At 35.1% G+C, this 22,523-nt stretch overlaps 4 protein-coding genes across 4 annotated transcripts; 1 reads left to right on the forward strand and 3 right to left on the reverse strand.

Annotated features, from left to right (window-relative positions):
* LOC132192074 (protein TERMINAL FLOWER 1-like) lies at positions 1–1,141 on the reverse strand. Its single transcript, XM_059607276.1, has 4 exons — positions 855–1,141; positions 655–716; positions 455–495; positions 1–358 (listed from the first exon to the last, which is right to left on the reverse strand). Exons 1-4 carry the CDS (start codon positions 1,050–1,052, stop codon positions 141–143), a joined length of 519 nt encoding a protein of 172 aa, XP_059463259.1. The 5' UTR covers positions 1,053–1,141; the 3' UTR covers positions 1–140.
* A 4,105-nt stretch (positions 1,142–5,246) lies between these two features.
* Positions 5,247–6,398, reverse strand: LOC132192112 (protein TERMINAL FLOWER 1-like). The gene is made up of 4 exons (XM_059607329.1): positions 6,006–6,398; positions 5,835–5,896; positions 5,636–5,676; positions 5,247–5,541 (listed from the first exon to the last, which is right to left on the reverse strand). Exons 1-4 carry the CDS (start codon positions 6,201–6,203, stop codon positions 5,324–5,326), a joined length of 519 nt encoding a protein of 172 aa, XP_059463312.1. The 5' UTR covers positions 6,204–6,398; the 3' UTR covers positions 5,247–5,323.
* A 7,134-nt stretch (positions 6,399–13,532) lies between these two features.
* Positions 13,533–18,279, forward strand: LOC132161997 (uncharacterized). The gene is made up of 5 exons (XM_059572235.1): positions 13,533–13,754; positions 14,769–15,031; positions 15,138–15,349; positions 15,540–15,804; positions 17,725–18,279. Exons 1-5 carry the CDS (start codon positions 13,661–13,663, stop codon positions 18,019–18,021), a joined length of 1,131 nt encoding a protein of 376 aa, XP_059428218.1. The 5' UTR covers positions 13,533–13,660; the 3' UTR covers positions 18,022–18,279.
* Positions 18,280–19,927: 1,648 nt separating this feature from the next.
* Positions 19,928–20,733, reverse strand: LOC132161764 (germin-like protein subfamily 3 member 2). The gene has a single exon (XM_059571946.1). It carries the CDS (start codon positions 20,696–20,698, stop codon positions 20,030–20,032), a length of 669 nt encoding a protein of 222 aa, XP_059427929.1. The 5' UTR covers positions 20,699–20,733; the 3' UTR covers positions 19,928–20,029.
* Between the last annotated feature and the right edge of the window lie 1,790 nt (positions 20,734–22,523).

Raw genomic sequence — 22,523 nt, forward strand, 5'->3', positions numbered from 1 at the left:
TGCACAAACAGGAGAGTGTTTTTTTTTTACATGATTAGAAAAGAGATCCAAGGCAGCTGAGAACTCCTCTTTTTATTCTAATAGACTACTGCATTAGCATGGAGTTTTTTTTTTTTTAGGGGCTTCAATTCAGTTAATGTTTAGCGTCTTCTTGCGGCTGTTTCTCTCTGTGCATTGAAATAAACAGCAGCAACTGGGAGGCCGAGATCGTTTTCGGCTGCGAAACTTCGGGTGCTGAAGTGATCCCTGGAAGAAGGTGGGTTCACTGATTGCCTTCGTTTCTGCTTGAACAGAACAAACACAAACCTGTGGATCCCTATATTTGGCCTTGGAATCTCATAGCTCACAACCTCCCTTCCTGCAAAACCCGCCAAAAGAGGAAACTTATACATCAGTACCCTATCTCTGCAACTCTCTCTTTTTCTTTACTTTATTTGGGACAGAGAGAACATACCAAATGTGGCATCTGTTGTGCCTGGGATGTCTGTGACTACCCTGTAACATGATGTTCAAATTGTTAGTACTTCTCTCTCATATGTTCTAGTCCCACAAAGTTACATAATCTAAAGTTTTCTGCAATAGAAATGATATGCATATCTATGAAATCATTTTTATTTGTCATTTAGTTTTTGGTTGGATATGGATTTATGGTACCAATGCAGGTGCTCCCTTAAATAAGGATCACTAGGGCCAGGAACATCTGGGTCAGTCATCACCTGCAATACGAATAATATCAACAAGACTAGTTTTTAATAATAGAGATATAAAGCAACAGAGCTTTTAAGTAAGAAAGAGAAATGATCAAAAGAAAAGGAAAGGGGGGAGTTTCAGCTGTAGTACTACTACTACTATACCAGTGTGAAAAAAGATCTCATATCAGCTCCTTGAATCTCAACCCTTGGTTTGGTGGTTACTGAGGAAGGATGGAGCTCAAGCCCCTTGCAGACCTGCTTGTTGTTGTAAGTGACACATATTTTTAGGCTTGGCGTGAAAGAATCAATAACATCTCCTATGACTCTCCCAACAATCAGAGGTTCTGAAACTCTTGCCATTAATTGGATGTATGAGAAAATGAGAGAATTTGGTGATGAACCCCCCCCACTGAGACTGAATATATATATATAACTCTCTGGTGTTTGTTATTGGGCATGGAAGTAGAAGCAGCACACACACACACACACACACACACACACACACACTCACATATATATATATATACTACTTTGAAGTACCCTACAAGCAAGTCATTTTAGATCCCATGTGGCCTTAGATTATGTTTATATTACTAGACTGTGTTCTGTACCTCTCTCTCTCTCTCTCTCTCTCTCTCTCTCATATGACATATCAAGACCTCAGTGGGTTCCTGAACCCGGCCCCCCACTCTATCTCTGTCATATTATTGGGTCCCTAGGAATTGGTTCTTCAGTGGCTCTAGCAACTCCTATCCATTGAGTTTTCGTTCAATATAAAGATCTACTTTTTTTGTTTTTTTGTTTTTTTTTTAAAAAAAGAAGATCTTGCAGAACATGATACAACTAGCTATAGCTAGCAAAGGTTTAGTAGACATGGAAGACGAAGAGCGGTTTTCAAGATAAATGAAAGCGTAATGCATGTAAATGTAAATCAATTAACATACCTGCTGCTTCTTGTTTATTGAGGTCTAGTTATAAGTAGTAAGCCATTAGCAGAAAGTAAGATTAATTAGCATGTTTTTGTTACACATAATTTTAAAAGAAAAATACAAAGTATTAATTACCAATTTAACATTTGTATTTTTAGAGTTTAAAAACTGATCGACACTCAAATTAATTATCTAACCGTAACACTTAAGACGACCTTAGTTTTTTCTTTTTTTAGGATGAAAATTATGTGATATGGGATGCACATGACATTTTCGCCCCCAATCGCCTCAGAATGCCCATGAGATGAGGGTATAGTGTATTTCCCTAACATTAACATTTAGGGTGTGCTAATGCAACTCAATTTTTATGCCTAAAAAAAAAAAAAAAAACTTAAAAACATGAAGAGGGCAAAGATGTCGAAGACCCTCCCCTCTCCCCTCTTCCCACTTGGGGGTGGCCGAATCACCCCTAAAAATGTTGATGGGTGCAGTCACCCCCCTTCCCTGTCAATGATCGGGAATAACCGAACCATCTCATCTTACAAATGGAGGTGTACATAAAGTTCACATGCCCAAACAAATGGTTCTCATTAATACTCTTTAATTAGCTACAATTCAAATAACTAACCACAGAGCTGAATCCGGATCCCTCACAACTAACTCACATATAAGCCGTGCTCCTAAGCTTGTGCCAAAAAATAAAAAGGACAAAAATGAAAGAGTGAAAAAGACTTCAAAGCATTTGCCGGAAATACTCGCTCCGTTGGAGCCCAGTGATTTATAAAAGAAGTTGGGCTACTGCCTCCTCTTCTGGCTTGAGTTTGGAGACTTGCGCGCACTTGGTATATTGGGCCTACTGTTGAGAAATTTCATCAAGCTTCACGTGTATACCGCGAAGTTAGGTTAGGTTTCAGCTGGGCTTGGGCTTGGGCTTCGTCTTAGGTATCCAAACATGTAATTCTCATATGCATTTTAAAAAATACATGTTATTTTAGACTGATATTAGTTACAATATATATATATATATATATATATATATATATATATATTAGTTTTTGTCGACCCAATTCAATGAAAAATTATGTTCTTTGTCTCGAGACAGCGGTGGTGGTTCCTAGTATGGTATGATAACCTAATATATTAAATTGATACAAATTCAAATTACTCTTTTTTTCTTTTCTTTTTTAAATAATCATTAAGGAATATGTATAACCCACAAGTTGATAGCATTTATCATTACAAAAATATAAAATTATCGTATATAACCCATCGTTTTGCCACACATACTCAGATAATTAAGGTGCCTACTTTCTCTCCAAGCCTTCCTTACAGATAAGCAGGCAATTGATTTGTCACTTTTCTTCAGCTGGATGCCTCTCCGCAGGACTACGCTGGCTCTGACTGATCAGTTCATGATGAGAATTGCGAACATAATAAAATAAATAAATAAATAAAAGGCAAGAGCATGTAGAAACCAATAAAATAACAAAAATAATTAAACACATTTAAAAAGAAGATCAAACCAACGTATAATTAAGAGAAATGATACAATATTACCTCTTTGTGTTATTTAGATTCTACAGAGATATATTGTTTTCTAAAAGAGTAAAAAAAAAAATTTATCTCACCCGCTTTTCATATATATATATATATAGGACGAAGATAACACTAAAAATACCGTAGAATTAATAATTATAATTTGCCCCTCAAGGCTCTTAATAATTCCGCAGAGCCACGTGTAAAACACGGGGTCACGACCCCCCTTCTAGAGTACTGGAAATACGTTTGAATACTTGCCAATGTTGCCATCTCGTTGTCATTGTCATGAAACTGACATCTCCACCCGGCCTGCCTCTTCAGTCCTCTCTCAGCAAACCAAAATCAAGATTATTTTTTCTCTTACATTTACTTAGGTTTCATATACCAGTAAACTCTCACATTGATTTTTAAATATCATATATAACCGGAACTAATGCTCTCTAACGTTGTGTTCAGAATAAAATCCTCTCTATTTTAAATAAATGGATACTTCAAAATTTAAAATTAGTGTTAAGACGTTATATTTTTGTAAAAGGCTTGCTTAATTGCCTCTTTTTTTTTTTCTTTTTTTTTTTTTTTCTTTTTTTTGGGTTTTGGTTTTGTCTTAAAGATGTACCAAACATGGGGAAAAAATCACAAAGTATGTTTACATCGAAACAAATGAGTCCTTAATTAGGACTCGTAATTTTTGACATTACTTACGAACCCAATACAAATTCAACACAAAATTAAAGGGTTGTAGTTGAAAAGTTTGATCCATTTAATTAAATAAGTCGGATTATGGTTGACCTGTATAGTCTTATACATACCTATGTTACGATACGATCCAAACCTAACACACAATATAATGGTTGATAATTTTTAAATGACCCGTAAACCCTACACGAACCCAATATAATATCAAAAGATTAGAGGTAAGAGATACGATCCATTTAATTAAATAAGTTAAGTTATGATCTTAACCTATATAATATTTATATTCATGCACTAACATAATCCGTACCCGACACACAAACACCAATTGCCGCTCTATCTAAACCTTAATGTAAGCAAGATTTTCGAAACGTTAGTTCCCACGGTTTCCTTTCAACATTGTTGTCGTACTACACTTTTCATATAATAGAAGCAGGGTGTTCTGTACGACTTGGCAGCAGCTTCTACAGGGGAACAAAATCCAAACACCACAGATTTTTTGCATTACAAAGATCAGGAGGGATTGTCACATGCAATGAAGACCGTAAAATAGGTTTCTTGTATTATGTGACTGTCAATTTCCACCATCTTAATTAGTCGCTTTGCCTCTTCAGGCCATGATAAAACCACTGCCAAGTTTCTGCCGCATGCTCTTAGCTTTTAGCTTCTATACTCTCAAAAATGCCTTGGGGGGTAAAGGAGCAGTTGGACAATAAATTGGTAGCTAGGAAAAGTGATATTTGACATTTTGGGTGCAAAGATGCCCTAGCTAGCACAGATTATCATTACCCATATATCGAATGGTTGAATATACAATAGCCCGGCGGCAAGCTTATTTAAGCTTAATTAAGTAGATTAATTGTTAACATCAAATCAAAATCCTAAACTTTGGCTTAGGTTTTCATTACCCATTGAATACATTAATTTACAGCAAAATTTAGATTTCCTCTTTCTGGAAACTATTCCCATATATGGTAAACTATTAAGGTAAATGCCACAATTCAAAAAAAAGGGTCTCCGGCCCTGACAGCAGCTAGCTAGCTTTGAGTTCAGAAAAGAGGCCTGCAGATGTGATTCCCCTTACTTTTTTTTTTCTCAAGCTTCAACTTTATACAACACTAATGAAGCCAAAACCCTAAACTGGCATGAGTCAAAAAGCTTGGACAGCCTTGCAAATTTGGTTGGTCCACGTGGCCTCATTATGATTCTCCTATTGAAAATATAACAACTCGCCGGCCCCTTGATTTTTCACAAGCATACACATATATGATATATGATACTAATTATTAAGTTAATTTAGACAGCCATCACAAATTCATCAGCTTTTAATGGAAAGCAAAGAGATCTAATTATATATAATTAACACATGAACAAAGCCTTATATATAAAGCTGATGATCAGAGCTCCACTTTTTTATTCTAATAGATTGCACTAATAACATGGAGTTTTTTTGGGGGCTTCACTTAATTATTAGCGTCTTCTTGCAGCTGTTTCTCTCTGTGCATTGAAATAAACAGCAGCAACTGGGAGGCCGAGATCGTTTTCGGCTGTGAAACTTCGGGTGCTGAAGTGATCCCTGGAAGAAGGTGGGTTCACTGATTGCCTTCGTTTCTGCTTGAACAGAACAAACACAAACCTGTGGATCCCTATATTTGGCCTTGGAATCTCATAGCTCACAACCTCCCTTCCTACAAAACCCACCAAAAGAGGAAACTTATACATCAGTGCCCTATCTCTCTAACTCTTTCTTTTTTTGTGTATTCGGAAATAGAGTGAACATACCAAATGTGGCATCTGTTGTGCCCGGGATGTCTGTGACTATCCTGTAACATGTTCAAACTGTTAGTTCTCTCTCATGCATACTTTAGCTTATAATTATATATCTTGCAAAAAGTTTGATTTTTTTTTTTTTTTTTTTTGCTTTGAATTCTAGAACTAGTAATCTTAATTATAGCAAATATATATAAACAAAGATGTGTACCAGTGCAGGTGCTCCCTTAAATAAGGATCACTAGGGCCAGGAACATCTGGGTCAGTCATGAGCTGCAATACAAATAATTAATATCAAGAAAGACTAGACGTCTAATAATAGAGATGTAAAGAAAGATTTGAAGTATGAAAGAGAAAAGAGAAGGAAATTAGGAATATAAACCAGAGTGAAAAAAGATCTCATGTCAGCTCCTTGAATCTCAACCCTAGGTTTGGTGGTTACTGAGGAAGGATAGAGCTCATGCCCGTTGCAGACTTGCTTGTTGTTGAAAGTGACAGACATTTTTATGGTTGGTGTGAAAGAATCAAGAACATCTCCTATCACTCTCCCGACAATCAGAGGTTCTGAAGTTCTTGCCATTGGAGGAGGGATCAGAAACGGCCGGAGATCGAGAAGGTGAAGAAGCCCCCTGAGATTGTATAAGATAACTCTGGAGATAGAGTTTGTTATTGGGCATGGATGTAGGAAGCAGCCTATATATACTAGTTTAAAGTAGCATGCAATTCATATTTCAGATCCAATGTGGCTTCAGATTATGTATACAAGAATAGAATAAATATGGGACATCTTAAAAAAGGTTACTAGGCTATGTTCTTCGTACCTCTCTCTAGATCTCTTTCTCTCTCTCTCTCTCTCTCTCTCGTGTGACACATCAAGAACTTAGTGGTTTGCCGTCTATAAAATCTAATGGGTATGTGAATCTGGCCCCCCCTCATCATCTCATGTTGGGTCCCTAGGAATTGGTTCTTCGGTGGTTGTAGTACTGATCCTAGCCAATGAGTTCTCATTAAATACATAGATGTTCTTCTTTTGTCGAAGGCAGAGAAAGATATTGTAGAGATCTCTCTTAGGCTTAATTTAATATTTTATTAAATTGGTTCATCAGGTTTAAAATGGATCAAATTACTCTTTTAAAGTATGTTATCAAATCGCTCCCTCCGTAAATCTATCATAAGGAGGATTGTTTTTAATGACACTTATGCATTAGAAAACACAAGATCTAATAAACTAACTCCACATATAAAAATGTGCAATTTCAACTTTGACACATGCATTTGTGGGGTGACCCACCCATGCCCTTCATCAATGGGTATGGATAGGTTGTGACCCACACCCTTCATCCGTAGCCGTGGCTAGGATGGTCCCAATAGAGAAATGTGGCGGGATCACCCCCATTGCCCGCTTTATCAACTAGTGGAGGGTGGAGTGACCCACCCTACTGACAAAGAGAGCGTAGGTGGATGACCCACCTATCAATGGTAGAGCGAGGTAGAAATCGCTCCACCACCCAATAGTAAAGGGAGTGGATCACGACCCACCCATGCATGTCGTCAGTAAGCTTGGGTGGGTGGGGTGACCTACCCATCCCCTCAATAATGTAGGATCGTAAGTGACTCGTGTCTCTTGACCCATGCATACTCATCGCCAGCAGGTAGAAGAGATGATGGAATGACTCAACTTCCTTCCACTATTAGAGGGTGGGGCGATCCATTCACACCCTCTGTGGGCTTGTAGGTAGCCGCCCCACCATTTCCCGTGTTGGTGGAGGGTCACCTCCCTCCTTGTTCTCTTCTTTTATATATATATATGTCAAATTAAGGTAACACTTGTATGAAGCTATTTTATTGGGTTTGACTTGATCTTACGTTTGCATGTCACAATTTTTGTTATAAAATCTAACAACATGTGTACAAATTAAAGGAGCTAGTAATTTGATAGAAACATACTTAAAGATTTGATTTGAACAATTTTAAATTTTAAGAAATAATTTGATAACAGGTTAAATCCATGTATCAGGTACAATATATGTCTCAGAAACAATAGAAATAGTTTGAAAAAAGTTGACATGACATACTGTCATTTATCACCAATATTTCAAATGATAATATATAATTTGTTGACATTTATGCGGGCAAAACAGTCGCAAAATAACTGTGGATCAACATGTTATTTGTCATATTTAAAAGATATATATATATATATATATATATATATGGGTGGAGAGTATGTGTTACTTTCACAAAGGATTTTTTTTTTTTTTTCTGAAAATTGTTTATTAAAAGTTTTTTTATTTAATTAAAGACTTTTCAAATCCACTCTACATATAATTATCTATTAGTTCTCTATGTCACTTTTTTTTTTTTTCCTTTTTCTTTCTAATTTCTCTATATCACTTAAATATATATATTTTTTATTTTACTTTTGATTAGCCATTTTACATATAACTTTAAAATACATAAGCCAATGAGAAGTAATGTTACCTTTTACACCCATTTTATATCAATTTACATAACAAATTTTAAGTAACTTTTTATTTTATTTTGTTAATGGCGGACATAAAATTATACTTAAAACACTCTAGGGCGATATATATGAAATGAATCAATGTGATAGATGGGTGTTAATGACTCCACCATATATGAGTGCTCCAACCACCCTTATAAATTTGCAACGTGGGTCCTTTGCTTTTAAAGTTGTCACTTCTGCTCTTTTTCTAAAACATATATAAAAGAGAGAAGTGGTTGCGGGGATTCTTCATGAACATTCATAGTCTCCTAAAGGAAAATCATCTTTTGCATTTAAGGTTATAAAGTAGAAATTGTTGAAGAGAAGTCATAGAACTTTCCCAAATTACATGTACACAAAAGAAATTTGCTGTTTTCAGAGATTCTTTCAATGCTCAGGGCATAAAGGAAGAACTCCACCAAAAATGCCTAAGGCAGTGGGTGTTAGTGCTGAGGGTCATTTCAAAGCAAAAAGAGATTCAGTTCCAAGATTGGCAAGGGGAAGAAGGTGGATTTTCTATAACAAGAAGCCAAAGTACTTTTTCTGTATATCCCACGCTGGACTTCATGTGATAATTCTAGCTGCACCACACCCCATGTTTCATCTCTCTTTTATCTTTAAGTATTTATACCTATTCTTTATTTTCTCCCTTTCTGCACACCATCCTTTGTCTAGTTTTTCCTCAATATTATATATATCATTATTTTTAACATTGAAAAGCTTCCAAGATTAATGCATAGGTTCTATATGAATATTGCCCATAAGGGCAACATAACCAGAAACTGCAGTAATCACATTCCAAAGTTATACTCCAGCAGATTAGCCAACCAATAAAGAATATGCCCAATATGATCATAGTGCATGGCATATAATTTTGGCATCTTCCAAATTCTTTTCTTATTTCTTTGAGGCCCATGCTTTCTTATTTCTTTTGAGGCCTAAGATAAATGCAATTTTAACTCTGGACTCTAGAGGTATTACATCTTTATTACGAGTTCCTTACAAACTGATGTGATAGTTCGCGTGACACTTATCACATTATCCACTAAAATATAAACTGTCACGTGACACTTACAAGGTTAGCTACTAAAATATAGACTTTCACATGACAATCATTTCCATAAAATGTGTACTATTATATAATTTTGTAAAAAGTTGTAATACAAGTTTGCAGTGCCCTAAGCAATTCCCTTTCGTTTTGGTTAAGAAATTTTAGTGTTTTTAGAAAAAAAGGATTGATGGGTTGTTGGTATTCTTATGAAATTGTTTGGATAATGATGGTTGACAGGTTGTTGGTATTCTCAAGGAAATGTCTCAATAATATCTAACTATCAATAGTGTTCTCTCATCAACCAATAAAGCTCTAGATCTACCCATGGTTTCATAAAGAAGACCCTAAAGCTATCTATGTTTCTGCAGTAGACAGTAGTAGTAGCTCGATCTGTATTAAGGAAATAGAGAAGGCAACTTTGATTGTAGCCCTTTACCAATTGCATCTTTTATCCCTGAAATTTTCAGTGGAAAAATATTATTCATGCATGTTTTTTATTTTCTTCCTCACCTTTTTAAATAATGTATTACAAATCCTCTTTGCTTCCAGCTACACAATAAAACCAAGCCCTTCTTTACCTAAAATTCATTAATTCCTCCAATGGGTTGAACTGCAAATGATAAAGAGTACTATAAGAAGACGCCAACATTGCTTTTGGGTATTGAGTTGAGGCTTGAAGTCTTGTATTATAGTAAGGAGTAACGCTAAAAATTACATTTTTATCTCATAATTATTTTATACTGATAAGATGAAACCAACCTTTAGATTAATTCTTGTTGTATATATATAAAAAAATAAAAAATAAAAATAAAAATCTGAAATTAGTTGTGACTACCACGTCAGCATTGTGCGATAGTTATAGAATAAAAATGTTATAGTATATAGCATTATAATTTGTAAATGATTTTCGTTTATGTAATCTCACACTCACCCCTGGGGTTTTTCTCTTCCCCTAATCAAACAACAATTGGACTAGGCTTTAGAATTGTTGCTATGTGAGCATGGTTTTATTTTGATAATTTAGCAATAAATGTAAGAAAGTTTTTATATAATTTATCTTGCCAAGCAAGTGAGCGAATTGTGAGAAATTTGCTCCAACAAGTACACTCTATAAAAATTATCTCACATCTCTTATCCAACTTGCCTAAACATCATAGCAAAATAAAATTGTCGGGATCTTTTCAAAGCTGGATTCTTTGTTGGAATTCTAGGGGCCATGCTGTATAGTACTTTTTTCATCTAAAGTGGGCTGAATATGACTCCTGTCCAGTCCAGATGAATCCCACAAGTTCTACAGGCCTTCTTCCAAAGAATTCGCCACCACAAATACAAATATCTCAAACCGGCTGGCTTTTCCAAGAGCAGGTCGAATTTTTCTTTTCTTTTTCATAAAAATAATCAAGATGAAAAATATTCAAATTTTTCATTAAAAGTTTGCCAGAGAAAACTCTTCCAATTTAATTTTTTTTTTTTTTTTTAAACTAACATATGTTTTTATATTAGAGTATATAATTCTAGCATATATTTTTAAAAGTAATGCTATTTTAGTAGATTAATGAACATGTCGAAAAAAAAAAAAAATTACGATGCATTTTAAAAATATATGTGCGAATTAAGTGCTTTAATAATATATTATAGGATTAAATTTACTTTACCTCCTGAAGTTTAAGAAGTTTTTCAATTTAAACTCCAATGTTTAAAAATTGACAATGTGCCCCTTAATATCTCAAAAAAAATTCAATTCAGACCTTCTGTTACTAATTTCTGTCAAATTGGACGAAAATCTATGAAATTACGTAATTACTCTCAATTTTTTTTTTTTTAATTTCCGTCCAATTAGACGGAAATTAGTAACAAGGGTCTGAATTGAAATTTTTTAAAACATTATGAGAGTATATTGCTAATTTTTAAACTTTATAGTTTAAATTGAAAAATTCCTAAAATTTTAAGAGTATATATATATATATATATATATATATATATATCAATTAAATAGACTAAATGAAAATAAAATTTCCAATCTATTTTAGAAGAAAATCAGGTGACCAATCAAATAAATAATAAGGCAGGAAAATAGATGGCGCTAGCTAGTACATGCAACTATAATGAACTGAAACGTGTCAACATAGTGTCCTATCATTTTCCAGAGTCAAATGGTCATGGTTGGTTCCCCGTATCTGACCAAAGCTGCAAAAAGGGTGAGGGTTCGGTGAGACGTTGCCATATATTTGACAGTTTTGACAGTTTGACAGTTTGACACATGTCAACATAGTGTCCTATCTTTTGTTTGGGTTCCATATTCCTTCTGCAGAAACCAAAAAAGCATCAATTATTGTCCCGAAACCAGTAAGATTTTTAGGGGTGTGCTGCATCAGGAGTAAGATTTGAAGGTATTGAAACGTGTTAAATTCTTTCTTTTTTCTTTTCTTTTTCTCTGTATCTTTTATTTTAAATGGATGGTCTATAACAAAAAAAGATTTAAAGGTATTTCGGTCACCTCCAACCGGCCATCGTACGTAACCGAAAGGCCCGAAACCATACCTTCGATCTTTTAATAGAGTCTCTTGTTTCAAATATAGATACATGCATACTTGGGTATATATCTATAGTCCAGTTGGATCAACTCAGTTAATGGCAGATATATAGTAATGTAAGCATGAGTTGAAACAAAGCATGCCAGAGCATAAAACAGCTGCACATATAATCACATAAACAGTAGTAGTGCAAATTACTAATCAAATACACATACACATGCAACTGCAAGTGTATTTCTAACCCCTTTTTAGAGGATCATGGGTCAAGTGTTAAAACCCCCGCTTAACATTGGGTTATGGCTTAAGTGTTTAAACGCTGCTCACATGATCATACATCGAGTGTTTAACTTCTGCTCAATCACTAGAAAATGGTGATAAACAATAACAAAGAAAAATGAACCAAACAAAGCCTCGGCCATATTTGGGTTGCAGTGAGATGGAAATGAACATGACCAAGGGGCAAGGGCCAAATTAGGGGGCAGGGGGGGGCCATGGCCCTCCCAAACACGTGACATTCGTTGATACAATGCGTTTAGAAAATGTTCACACAAGGTCGGACCCAAAGGGGGCAGGGAGGGGCCAAACCCCTGCATCCTCCAACAAAAAATATTGTTAAAAAAAAAAAAAAAAAAAAAAAAATCCAATTTTAGTTCGGCCCCTCTATAGATAAAACCTTGAAGGAAATAAAAACAAGAGGGAGAAAGAATTTTCGGGTGAGTAGTATGTCACTTTTTAGGAGGGTTTTATCCAAATTTAGGGAATCAAATGTGGATTAGGAAATTTATTGTAATTTGTAAGTGCACTAAAGACCCTAAAAATAATATTGAAAATGTTTTCCGTTGCTTTAAGTTGGTATGAAAAACTTTGCCTACCGCAATTGAAAACTACTCAAGAATCCAAGATTATCAAACATGGCCAAATATCACTGCCAACAATTTTTTTTAAAAAAAAACAAAAACAAAAAAACCCCACAAAATCTTACATGTGAGGAGGGAAAATTGGGAAAGATGATGGAGTGTTTTTTTTTTTTTTTCTTTATTTATTTATTTGGGAAAGAAGGGGGAGGAGGTGAGTTTGTTGGAAGGAGTTGAGATAATCATGAGGGGGTAAGGGATTACGATGGATGACGAGTAAGTGGTGAAAATAGAAAAGGATGGCACCCAAAAAGGGGGCGATCAACTAGGCTTCTTTGTGATGGTTGGAGTCATTGTTGAGGAGGAAAGTTGGGATAGAATAGGTAATGGCGGCCAAAAAGGGGCGGAGGAGGGTGACATTGAGGATAGGAACAACTAAATTGTTCTACGAGAGTGGAGGTGGTGGTGGTTCTAGAACTCAAGGAAAGGGGATTCTTGAAAGAGAAAGGGAGATAAGTTTTTTTTTTTTTTTTTTTTTTTAAAAAAAAGGCTTATATGCAAAAATCCACATAAACATAAACATAAACACAAACCATAAATTATTTTATGTTAACAAATAAAAATTAATTATGTTATGTTTATTAGTATTTTTTACTCACACAAAATCCAAAAAAGTGAAGAAAATGTTTTACACAAACACACCAAGGCAAAAAATTTGTATCCTATTGCACACAATCAACGCATGATGCAAATTGAAAGTATCAACCCGACCTCCTGAAGGGACCATGATTTATCGCCCAAACGGGACACGACACAAGCAAAGCTAAAAAAAAAAAAAAGCTGACCATATTAAATAATTGAATATGTAGCCACACAAGAACGACCTATTTGCTATTATTAAGACAACCTATTTCTCCAAAAAAAAAAAAAGAAAAAAAAAAAAGACAACCTATCTGCTGTCCACCACAGTGACCAACTGACCACACTCTCAGATCTCTCTCTCTCTCTCTCTCTCTCTCTCTGAGTCTTTGTACAGGAAGATATTGTGTGGGGATCTTGTTGTTGGGTTTAGGTGGGTATTGTGTGGGGAAAATGGCGGGAGGAATGAACAGGAAGATATCGGCGGCATCAGCCAGAGCTCACACCAGGAAAGCTAGGCAAAAGAGTTCCTTTCAGCTTCCCCCAGGTGGGTTTTCTTTTCCATTTGATCGGATGCTGTAAAAGTTTTCATTTTGCTTTATTTTGATGGTATATCCATCGGAACTATGCCATTGTCTTTATCTGGGTCGCTGTTCAACATTTGTTATTGCAGAAACATAGGATAGAGCAGAAATTAGATTTAGCTTTAATATATCTACGATTTGTCTATATAATCACTTGTTGACTAATGCCAATTAGACTGCATCAACTGGAATTCCATGGAAATCGTTTTCAAGTCGGTTAAAGAGTGTTGGAATTATTTGTTTTTATTAGTAATTTACATTTTGTTGTAAATCGGCATCTATGTGATGGGAAGAGAAGTTTTTTGTTTGATTTTTTTTATTTTAAAAAATTTAGTTTTTAACTTTGAAACGTATAGGTATTTGTGCATAGTTGTTAGTATCTTAATACAACACGATTCACTTAGTTAACCAGTTCGATACCTATACGAGGTATACTGTAGTGGGTTTGATTTCCCACTTCTTGTCCATCTCACTGTAATATATCACCTCTTACCAATGAGCCTTGCACGAATTATAATTATACTTCCTCTTCCATTGAGAATGAGGTGGAGGGTGAGGATATGGGTTAAAAGTTCACTGGGTGTGTAACCTAGCTACAAATCAAAACATTTATGAATCCATTAGAATACAAACTCATGCTTGCTTTGAATAGAATGTTTTTCCAATAAAGTTGCACTGGCATTGTTTGATTTGTGCCAGAGAAACCATGTCCACAACCGGAGAATGGGTTTCAAGGTAACCAAAGTTCTGTTATCAATTTGAGTCGTGTTATTTTGTTTCTTGTAATCTGCAGGTAGAACTTCTCTGAATAGATATTATGCGGAATATGCATGTCTTTCATACGGTTTTTATGCTCAATCCATGAAGTTTAAATAGGTTCATTAAATATTTTTTTCCTTTCAAGATTTAGTAAAAAGTTGCCCAACTTTTTATTCAGTCTGTCTACTGTATTTTAATTAAAGCACAAACTTTTTCAGGGCTGTTAAAGAAAACAGTTGTTTTGCTTTTTGTGGGGTTTCTGGCATGGGCTTATAAGGCAATCCAACCTCCTCCACCCAAGATATGTGGTTCTCCAGATGGCCCCCCTGTTACAGCACCAAGAATCAAACTTAGTGATGGAAGGCATTTGGCCTACAAAGAACATGGTGTGCCTAAAGAAATGGCCAACTATAAAATTGTCTACGTCCATGGTTTTGATAGTTGCAGGCATAATGCTGTTGTCGCTGAAACACTATCTCTGGTATTTCACTTTGGTTGATTTTATATCTATCTGTTGGACTGATTTTAAGCATTTAAATGTTATTCTTAGAGTTAGTATCCTCTGAATCAATTGTGGGTACTTCCAGGAAATTGTTGAAGAGTTAGGGATCTACATTGTATCTATTGACAGACCTGGTTATGGGGAGAGTGATCCTAATCCAAAGAAAACAGTGAAGAGCATGGCTTTGGATGTAGAAGAGCTTGCTGATCAATTGGGACTTGGATCCAAATTTTATGTAATTGGTTTCTCCATGGGTGGCCAAATGATTTGGAGTTGTCTCAAATATATCCCTCACAGGTATGATTTGCTTCTGTATAAATAAATATGAGAAAAGAGAAAGAAAAAAAAAAATTGAATGTCTGCATTTGTTTTTGTGTGTCTGCACGTGTTTGTGTGTGTGTGTGTGTGAGAGAGAGAGAGAGAGAGAGAATTTTCTGCCACCTTTTGTGCTTTTCTCTAATGTGAGGGACAATTGTAACACTGACAGGCTAGCCGGGGCAGGACTAATAGCTCCAGTAGTTAACTATTGGTGGCCTGGTTTTCCTGCAAACTTATCTACGGAAGCCTACTACCAACAGTTTCGGCAAGATCAATGGACACTTCGTGTTGCTCACTACACACCCTGGCTTACCTACTGGTGGAACACTCAAAAATGGTTCCCCGCTTCTAGCGTGGCAGCTCAGAGTCCCGATATTCTTTCTCCCCAAGACAAAGAGATCTTGACCAAGCTGTCTGACAGGAAAAACCATGTGGTTAGCATCTAACTTTTCTAGAAATTTATGTGAATTAATTTTCTTTATTTGAAAGGATCTTAATTCTTTGAAGGGCATTAATAAACACCAAGTAGTTGATTTGAAAAATGATATCAGTTAACTGATTGTATATGGCTTGTATTTCGCAGAAGTGAATGTTGTTGCATAATATTATATGAGCACCACTTCCTATTGACATTATCTATGTTGTAACCTCTTTCTTAAGTTATAGTTTGCAACTTCAAAAATTTTGTTTCATAATTCCAATTCTTTTTCCAAAATTTCGAAAGTCCATAAAGTCTGTTACAATGAATTTGATTGGGAAATTTATTTGCTGTGGAAACCATATCTGAATTTCTCCTCCTATAAGGCCCCCTGAAATTCACATTTTTTCTTTCATGGATTCTAATTCTTAATGAAATTTATTTATTTTTTGTCTTGAGAATTATGGTTCTTAATCGTTGTGAAGGACCTCTAAATTGTCCCTTCCTGAATAATATGATCTGTGAAAGCATTATGAACATTAAGGACTGGAATGGCCCAAAATTTGTTGGTTTTGAAGTAAAAGATTTTCGAAAGAAAAAAAAAAAACTACTGATTTTGTAGCTATTACCTTGAAAATATTTTCCAATGTTTGGTTCGCATTGAAAATGTGAAATAGTATCATCCAAATTTTCAAACAAAGCTTGCTTAAATAAGCTTAAAGCCTTCTGATCCTCACCCAACTAAGCATACATATATATTTCATTACAAGAAACCATATTTTTTCTGAAGCATTTCATCAAACCTTTTCTGAGCATGTCCAATTTTGCCGCATTTTGCAAACATATCAACCATAAAGTTCTCCACAAACGCATAAAAGATGCAACCGAGATAATAACATCGATCATCATATTTATATATTCTTTCAATCTTCTATTTCTGTAAATCATTCTATAGTGCATAGCTTTCAAAAGATTCTCAAAATTATAATTTGACTCGACACTACCCCACTCATTAACCACATGATTAGATTTCTCATAGGTTGATGGCTCAAACTCAAACCCAGCCAATCAAATCAAGCTCAAACTCAATATTTAGAACAACCGAAATGCACCATTTGGTCAAATAATAGAGCATTCAAAATTCAATAAAAAATGAATAATACAAACTTCGCAGACATACACTCTTTCTTAGCATCTTTGAAGGTTTGAAGAGAAGAATTGGGGGTGGAAAATGTTTTATGCCTTAAAAAACGTAAATTTTACGAAAGACATGGAGGTGTTTTACAGTTGATTGAAAATGTTTTTCGGTTGACCAAATCTTCCAAGTGCAACCAATCACCGTGAAATACCAAAACCGTTATATATATATATATATATATATAAAACCGGTGCCTCTCAGTTACCTTCTAAAGTGAGGACACTTGAAATACATGTATTACTTGTGACTGAATAATCCTTAGTTATGTCTGTATGTTACTGGTTCTACCATTGTTGCAGAATATTATAAGAGCAACCTTTGACTTTAAAAATGGAATGAGCAACCTTCTTGTATAAGGATGTGCTCCACAAATTCTGTTTCACCAATTACAGAAACAGACTTTTTAGACAAGACTAGGCTCTCAACTCCTTTTTCTCAGCCAAATTTAAGGCTTGATTGATTAATTAAACCATCTTATGTGACAAATTTAAAATGAAAAGTTTCTGTAAAATTAAAGAGATTTCTTTTCAGTTTTTTTTTTTTTTTTTGGGTGTAAATCTACTTCTGCAGGATCATTTTTATCCACTAGAATGTTCTACTCTCTCTCTCTCTCTCTCTTTTTTTTTATCGTTTTTATTGGGTGATTTATATGAATTTAAACCCATTTATTCATGCTATTATAATCAACCTTAATTTTTCTAGAAAAGTGTAATTATTTTCTAATTCTGCTTTCCTCAGGCCCATGCAAGACAACAAGGAGAATATGAATCCCTCCATCGTGACATGATTGTTGGATTTGGGAGCTGGGAGTTCGGTCCTGTGGATTTGGAAAACCCATTTCCAAACAATGAAGGTTCTGTCCACTTGTGGCATGGAGATGATGATTGGATTGTGCCTGTTAAGCTGCAACGATACATTGCTCAACGGTTACCATGGATTCACTATCATGAATTACCAGGTGCTGGGCACTTATTCCCCCACATAGATGGCACATGTAATACTATGATTAAGGCAATGTTGCTCGGGGTGAAGTAGTCTTCCACATATGTGATGGGCTACCCCAGGTCAATTGCTCTGAGCCTTTCATCTTTTTTGCTCATGTGGAAACATGAAATTTCTTTTGATCATTCTGATTTCTACGATAAGTTTTAGTTCCAGATATTAGCATTTCTATTTACTGTTGGGAAGAATGCAGTTGCTACTTCTGGCTTGAAAAATTACTTGTGATGGTCAGGTAGTTAACATCTATAGGATCATTACTATTGAATAGACCAACTGAGAAATATGGGCTTTTATGTGTGTGTTGAGAGGAGAAAGTTTCATCTATTCTTTATTTCTTTTCAACATAAAGGCAAAGTTCAAGATGGGGGTGGCTCTAAGGCCGGCTTGGGTTGGCCGAACCACCCTCAATGGCCATGGGGTTGGCTCGTATGTGCTCAATGCATGGCGTGATGGGGAAAGTACTATGCAAATGCCCATATTATCCGATTAGGTTTTATGGCTTGGCATGAACATAATGTTTATATCTGTTATACACAAGAAAATTATATGGCTTCATCTTCTTTTATGTAGTATTTGAAGGTACCAATTTGCTACTGTATATGAGGCCACTGGGATAATGTGTCATTGGCTGCCATTATTTGTGATATTCTCCACTCAAGATAATGAATCTGTAAGAAAATTATAGACAACTTATAAGGATATATTCTATTTCCTTAATGGGACTTGGTTCTATGTGACTAGTATTTCTTTCCCATGGCCATTTTGAATTGCTGCCTGAAAGATCCACACCTGAAACAATTCAGGTGAAATGTTTTAACGTAAGAGCTAGAGCTTCTTAGGTTTATTATTTGAATGTACGGGTTAATCATACAATGGATAAGTATGAGATTAGTTTGGAGATGCTCAGGAAATGATAGTCATCTCTATGCTCTTTTGTATCATTCGATGAAATCTTTTCTAATGTCCTTATTTTGAATTCTGCTCGGAAAAAAAATAAATAAATAATTAGGGCGTTATAATTGTTATTACAACTTTTTCACAAATTCTAGTGACAGTCCACATTTTATAAACATGAGTGTTATGTAGATTGATATGTGGGAATCTACATTTTAGTGGTTGATATGGACTGTCAAGTCAGTTTGTGAACGCAATAAGTATCATATGGACTATCATGTGAACATGATTGTTCGTATTTTAGTGGCTGATGTGGCAAATGTTAGGTGAATTGTTGCGTAGGTTTGCAAGGGACTTGTAGTAAAAGTTGTAGTTCTCCTAGCAATACCTAAACACATAAATTCAATTCGGAACACAATATTGAATATGCCAATAGCTATGCGAACCAAATATTGATATTTCCGTCTAGTCGGAAATGAAAAGGATGAGGCAAACTTTTAATCAATCAAAATTCAGTTCCATCAATAACAATGCAGCAAAGTGGACTTAAAATATTCTTTTAACAAATTTAAATGCTAAAACAAATTTCCCATCTTGATTCTTTCATACGTGGAATGTCATCAATTTATAAGAGACTTGTAGTATCCTTAGAAAACACAAGTCTTCTTGTTATTATTGCTTAGATGTGAGAGTTCATCAATGTAAAACTTTAACCTTAATTTTGATACTGTCTTGATGGCTTGTCGAGATGATGGCAATTTTTGTCTGTGATATCTTTTATTTATTTATTTTTGAAGTAATTATTACAGCTCACCCCTGCTTTTAGGGGTTGGAGTGATGATGACACATCACTCATGCACTCTTATGTTTATGGCTATGCACATGATTCCTGTCCCTAATTATTTGAGACTGGCTTTCATCTATATTATCTTTATTAATGTTATTATTATTATTGTTATTTTAATGCTGAGATTTCCCTTCCATTTTCAAAGCAGGCTATATTATATAATACCAACTAAAAAAAAAAAAAAAAAAAAATTATGAAGTGACCAAACAACATCCATTCAAGAATACTCAAAACACATATGATAATAAAAGGCTATAATCTCCCTCTACATTGACAGCCACAAAATGATTCTTTCAACCTTTACTTCACCTTTTTGGGATCAAACCTTCTTCTCATCGCTCCAATTTGCTTAGGACTCAATCCAAAAGCCTTCTCTAAAAGCTCCTCTTTGATCCCAGATCCAAAAACGGCAGTTGGGATTTTCTGGGATCCAGGATTCTGGCTATTGAAACTACCAAATATGGTTGCTGGCTTATCCCCCACATTCATTTGGAAATGCACTAGACCTCTGGGGTACACCATAACCTCCCCTTGCTCAACTGTTCTTGCAAAAACCCTGCTGGTGGAATCCACAAAGCCTGAATACACACTTCCCTCCACCACATATGCAATTTCTGTGGCTCTTGGGTGGAAATGTGGTGGATTTATTCCATCAACTTTAAGGTCAGCGCGTATGAATGACATGCCTAGCGTGTTGAGGCCGGGAAAGTTGGTTGGGTTCACTGGTATGGCTGCAAGGCCTGTGTCTGCAGAGAAGTTTCCGGCTCTCTTCACGCCGGAGAAGATAAAGTCGTCGGTGGTGGCCTCGGATGAATTCTTGCATGGGAGAGTGGTAAGGTGAGCGGCTTTTAAGGAACCGTATCTCGGGTCGGGTATGCAAAAATCCTGAACTGGGTCGGGGTCTGAGGCCATTGTTGTAGCACAAAGGAGGGAGATTGTGACAAACAAAATGGTCCAAACTGGAGACATTTTTGTGCACTTCTTTGAATCGGATTCTCCTAGTGTCAGTGTAGTGGAGTTTTATAGGGGGTAGGTAGACTTGAAATTACTTGGATGCCCTTCCATTTAGAGCCAAATAGGCTCCTTAATTGATTGCATTATAAGGAAGAGGAGAAATGCTAAATATTGGATTCTTATTCTATCCCTACTTTATCAGTGTTCATTGGCCTTTGAATTATTTTATTTTATTTTTAACAAATCCAGAGCCGATGAGCAATGTCACAATAGCCTAGTGAAATAGGATATAGTATGTAGCATTCTTCTAAGAAGAGTAATGCTAAAAATTATATTTTTGTCCCATAATTATTATATAATATTGAAATTTTCATTTCAACCAACTCTTAGATCAGTCATTTAAAAAAAAAAAAACTCTAAGGGTTAGATTGAAATTGCCATGCAAGTGTTGTGGGATAGTTGTGATAAAAATCTAATTTCTAACATTACTCTTATAAGAATATAAGATTTAGGAAAATGCTTAGTGTATTAAAACTTTTACTACCCCTTTACGAACGGAAGAGGCATGTGCATTTTTATCCCATAATTATCATACAATATTGAAATTTTAGTTTCAACCAACTCTTAGATCAGTCATTGTTTGCTTTTTTTTTTTTTTTTTTAAATCCTAAGGGTTCGATTGGAATTACCATGTAAGCATTGTGAGATAGTTGTGTGATAAAAATCTAATTTCTAACACTACTCTTATAAGAATATAAGATTTAGAAAAATGCTTTGTGTATTAAAACTTTTACTACTCCTTTACAAACCGAAGAGGCAAGTGGGCTGTCATGTCAGCTATAATCAAATTTAATTATTTAATGACCTACAAAATGACAATCGTCCACGTGGTATTACCACATTAGCCAAAATTAAATTTAATTATTTAATAACTAACGTAGATTAACTGTTACGTCAATTTATAAAAAAACTTACAATAAAAATTATATCCTTAAAGGGGATCTAAGATTTAACAATCTCATTTGCAAGATTCAAGGCACTTATTCTGCACGCACTACACAACATAATTATCTAATTGGGTCCGACTAATAATCTCCTCTGCCAATACAAACCTCTACATAATTGATAATTATTTGAAATAATTAAATTAAATAGTGGGGCTTTCACGCCATGTTAGACTTATAGTCAACGACCACAATTAGGATGTTTACACATTTCATGAAGTGGGATATTTTGGTAACTTTGGTGTTACCCTTTGCTTGGGACTGAAGGGAGCAGGGTACTGAATCATGATTAGTTCCACCTATTTTTGCCCATGTTATGATTTTTGGATTGGTTTACTGCATGTTTTCAATACGTGTGCATGCTTCAACTTTAAGTATAACACTTTCCTCGTGTGATGCAGGCATCCGAGACTAGTGATGTAAGAAGAATTTTACATGCCACATTACATTTTGGAGAATTGTCATCCTTATATCATTACTCGGCGTTGGTTCAAATAATACGTAAATAATTTTAGTTGAAATGGAGAATAAACTGTAGAGTTGTCAATGATATCGGGACAAAGTTTTTCTCATATATTTAAATGACTTTATTTTTAGAGCATGTAATTTTTATATATATTTTTAGTAAAATTAGTAGAAAATAAATGTATGTGAAAATTAGTAAATTACTTTGGGTTAATATATTCAAACCCAACATCAGAACAAGCATGTATACATTAATAGTGGCTTGGTGTGGCGTCTCACATCGCCTGAGGATGTGAATGTGCTTATATGTATATTTGGATCATTCTTGACAATAACGCATTTTAAAGTCTTAATGGCCATGAACCTATTAG

The sequence above is a fragment of the Corylus avellana genome, chromosome ca9 (assembly GCF_901000735.1).
Source record: "Corylus avellana chromosome ca9, CavTom2PMs-1.0".
NCBI lineage: Eukaryota > Viridiplantae > Streptophyta > Magnoliopsida > Fagales > Betulaceae > Corylus > Corylus avellana.

Excerpts from the sequence above, each read along its gene's own strand:
- LOC132192074 (XM_059607276.1), bottom strand. The coding sequence starts at position 1,052 with ATGGCAAGAGTTTCAGAACCTCTGATTGTTGGGAGAGTCATAGGAGAT. Across the intron at positions 717-854 it reads TGAGATCTTTTTTCACACTG|GTGATGACTGACCCAGATGT; the intron begins GTATAGTAGTAG and ends TTCGTATTGCAG. Across the intron at positions 496-654 it reads TTAAGGGAGCACCTGCATTG|GGTAGTCACAGACATCCCAG; the intron begins GTACCATAAATC and ends ATCATGTTACAG.
- LOC132192112 (XM_059607329.1), bottom strand. The coding sequence starts at position 6,203 with ATGGCAAGAACTTCAGAACCTCTGATTGTCGGGAGAGTGATAGGAGAT. Across the intron at positions 5,897-6,005 it reads TGAGATCTTTTTTCACTCTG|CTCATGACTGACCCAGATGT; the intron begins GTTTATATTCCT and ends TTTGTATTGCAG. Across the intron at positions 5,542-5,635 it reads CACAACAGATGCCACATTTG|GAAGGGAGGTTGTGAGCTAT; the intron begins GTATGTTCACTC and ends TGGGTTTTGTAG.
- LOC132161997 (XM_059572235.1), top strand. The coding sequence starts at position 13,661 with ATGGCGGGAGGAATGAACAGGAAGATATCGGCGGCATCAGCCAGAGCT. Across the intron at positions 13,755-14,768 it reads TTCCTTTCAGCTTCCCCCAG|GGCTGTTAAAGAAAACAGTT; the intron begins GTGGGTTTTCTT and ends AAACTTTTTCAG. Across the intron at positions 15,350-15,539 it reads CTCAAATATATCCCTCACAG|GCTAGCCGGGGCAGGACTAA; the intron begins GTATGATTTGCT and ends TAACACTGACAG.
- LOC132161764 (XM_059571946.1), bottom strand. The coding sequence starts at position 20,698 with ATGTCTCCAGTTTGGACCATTTTGTTTGTCACAATCTCCCTCCTTTGT.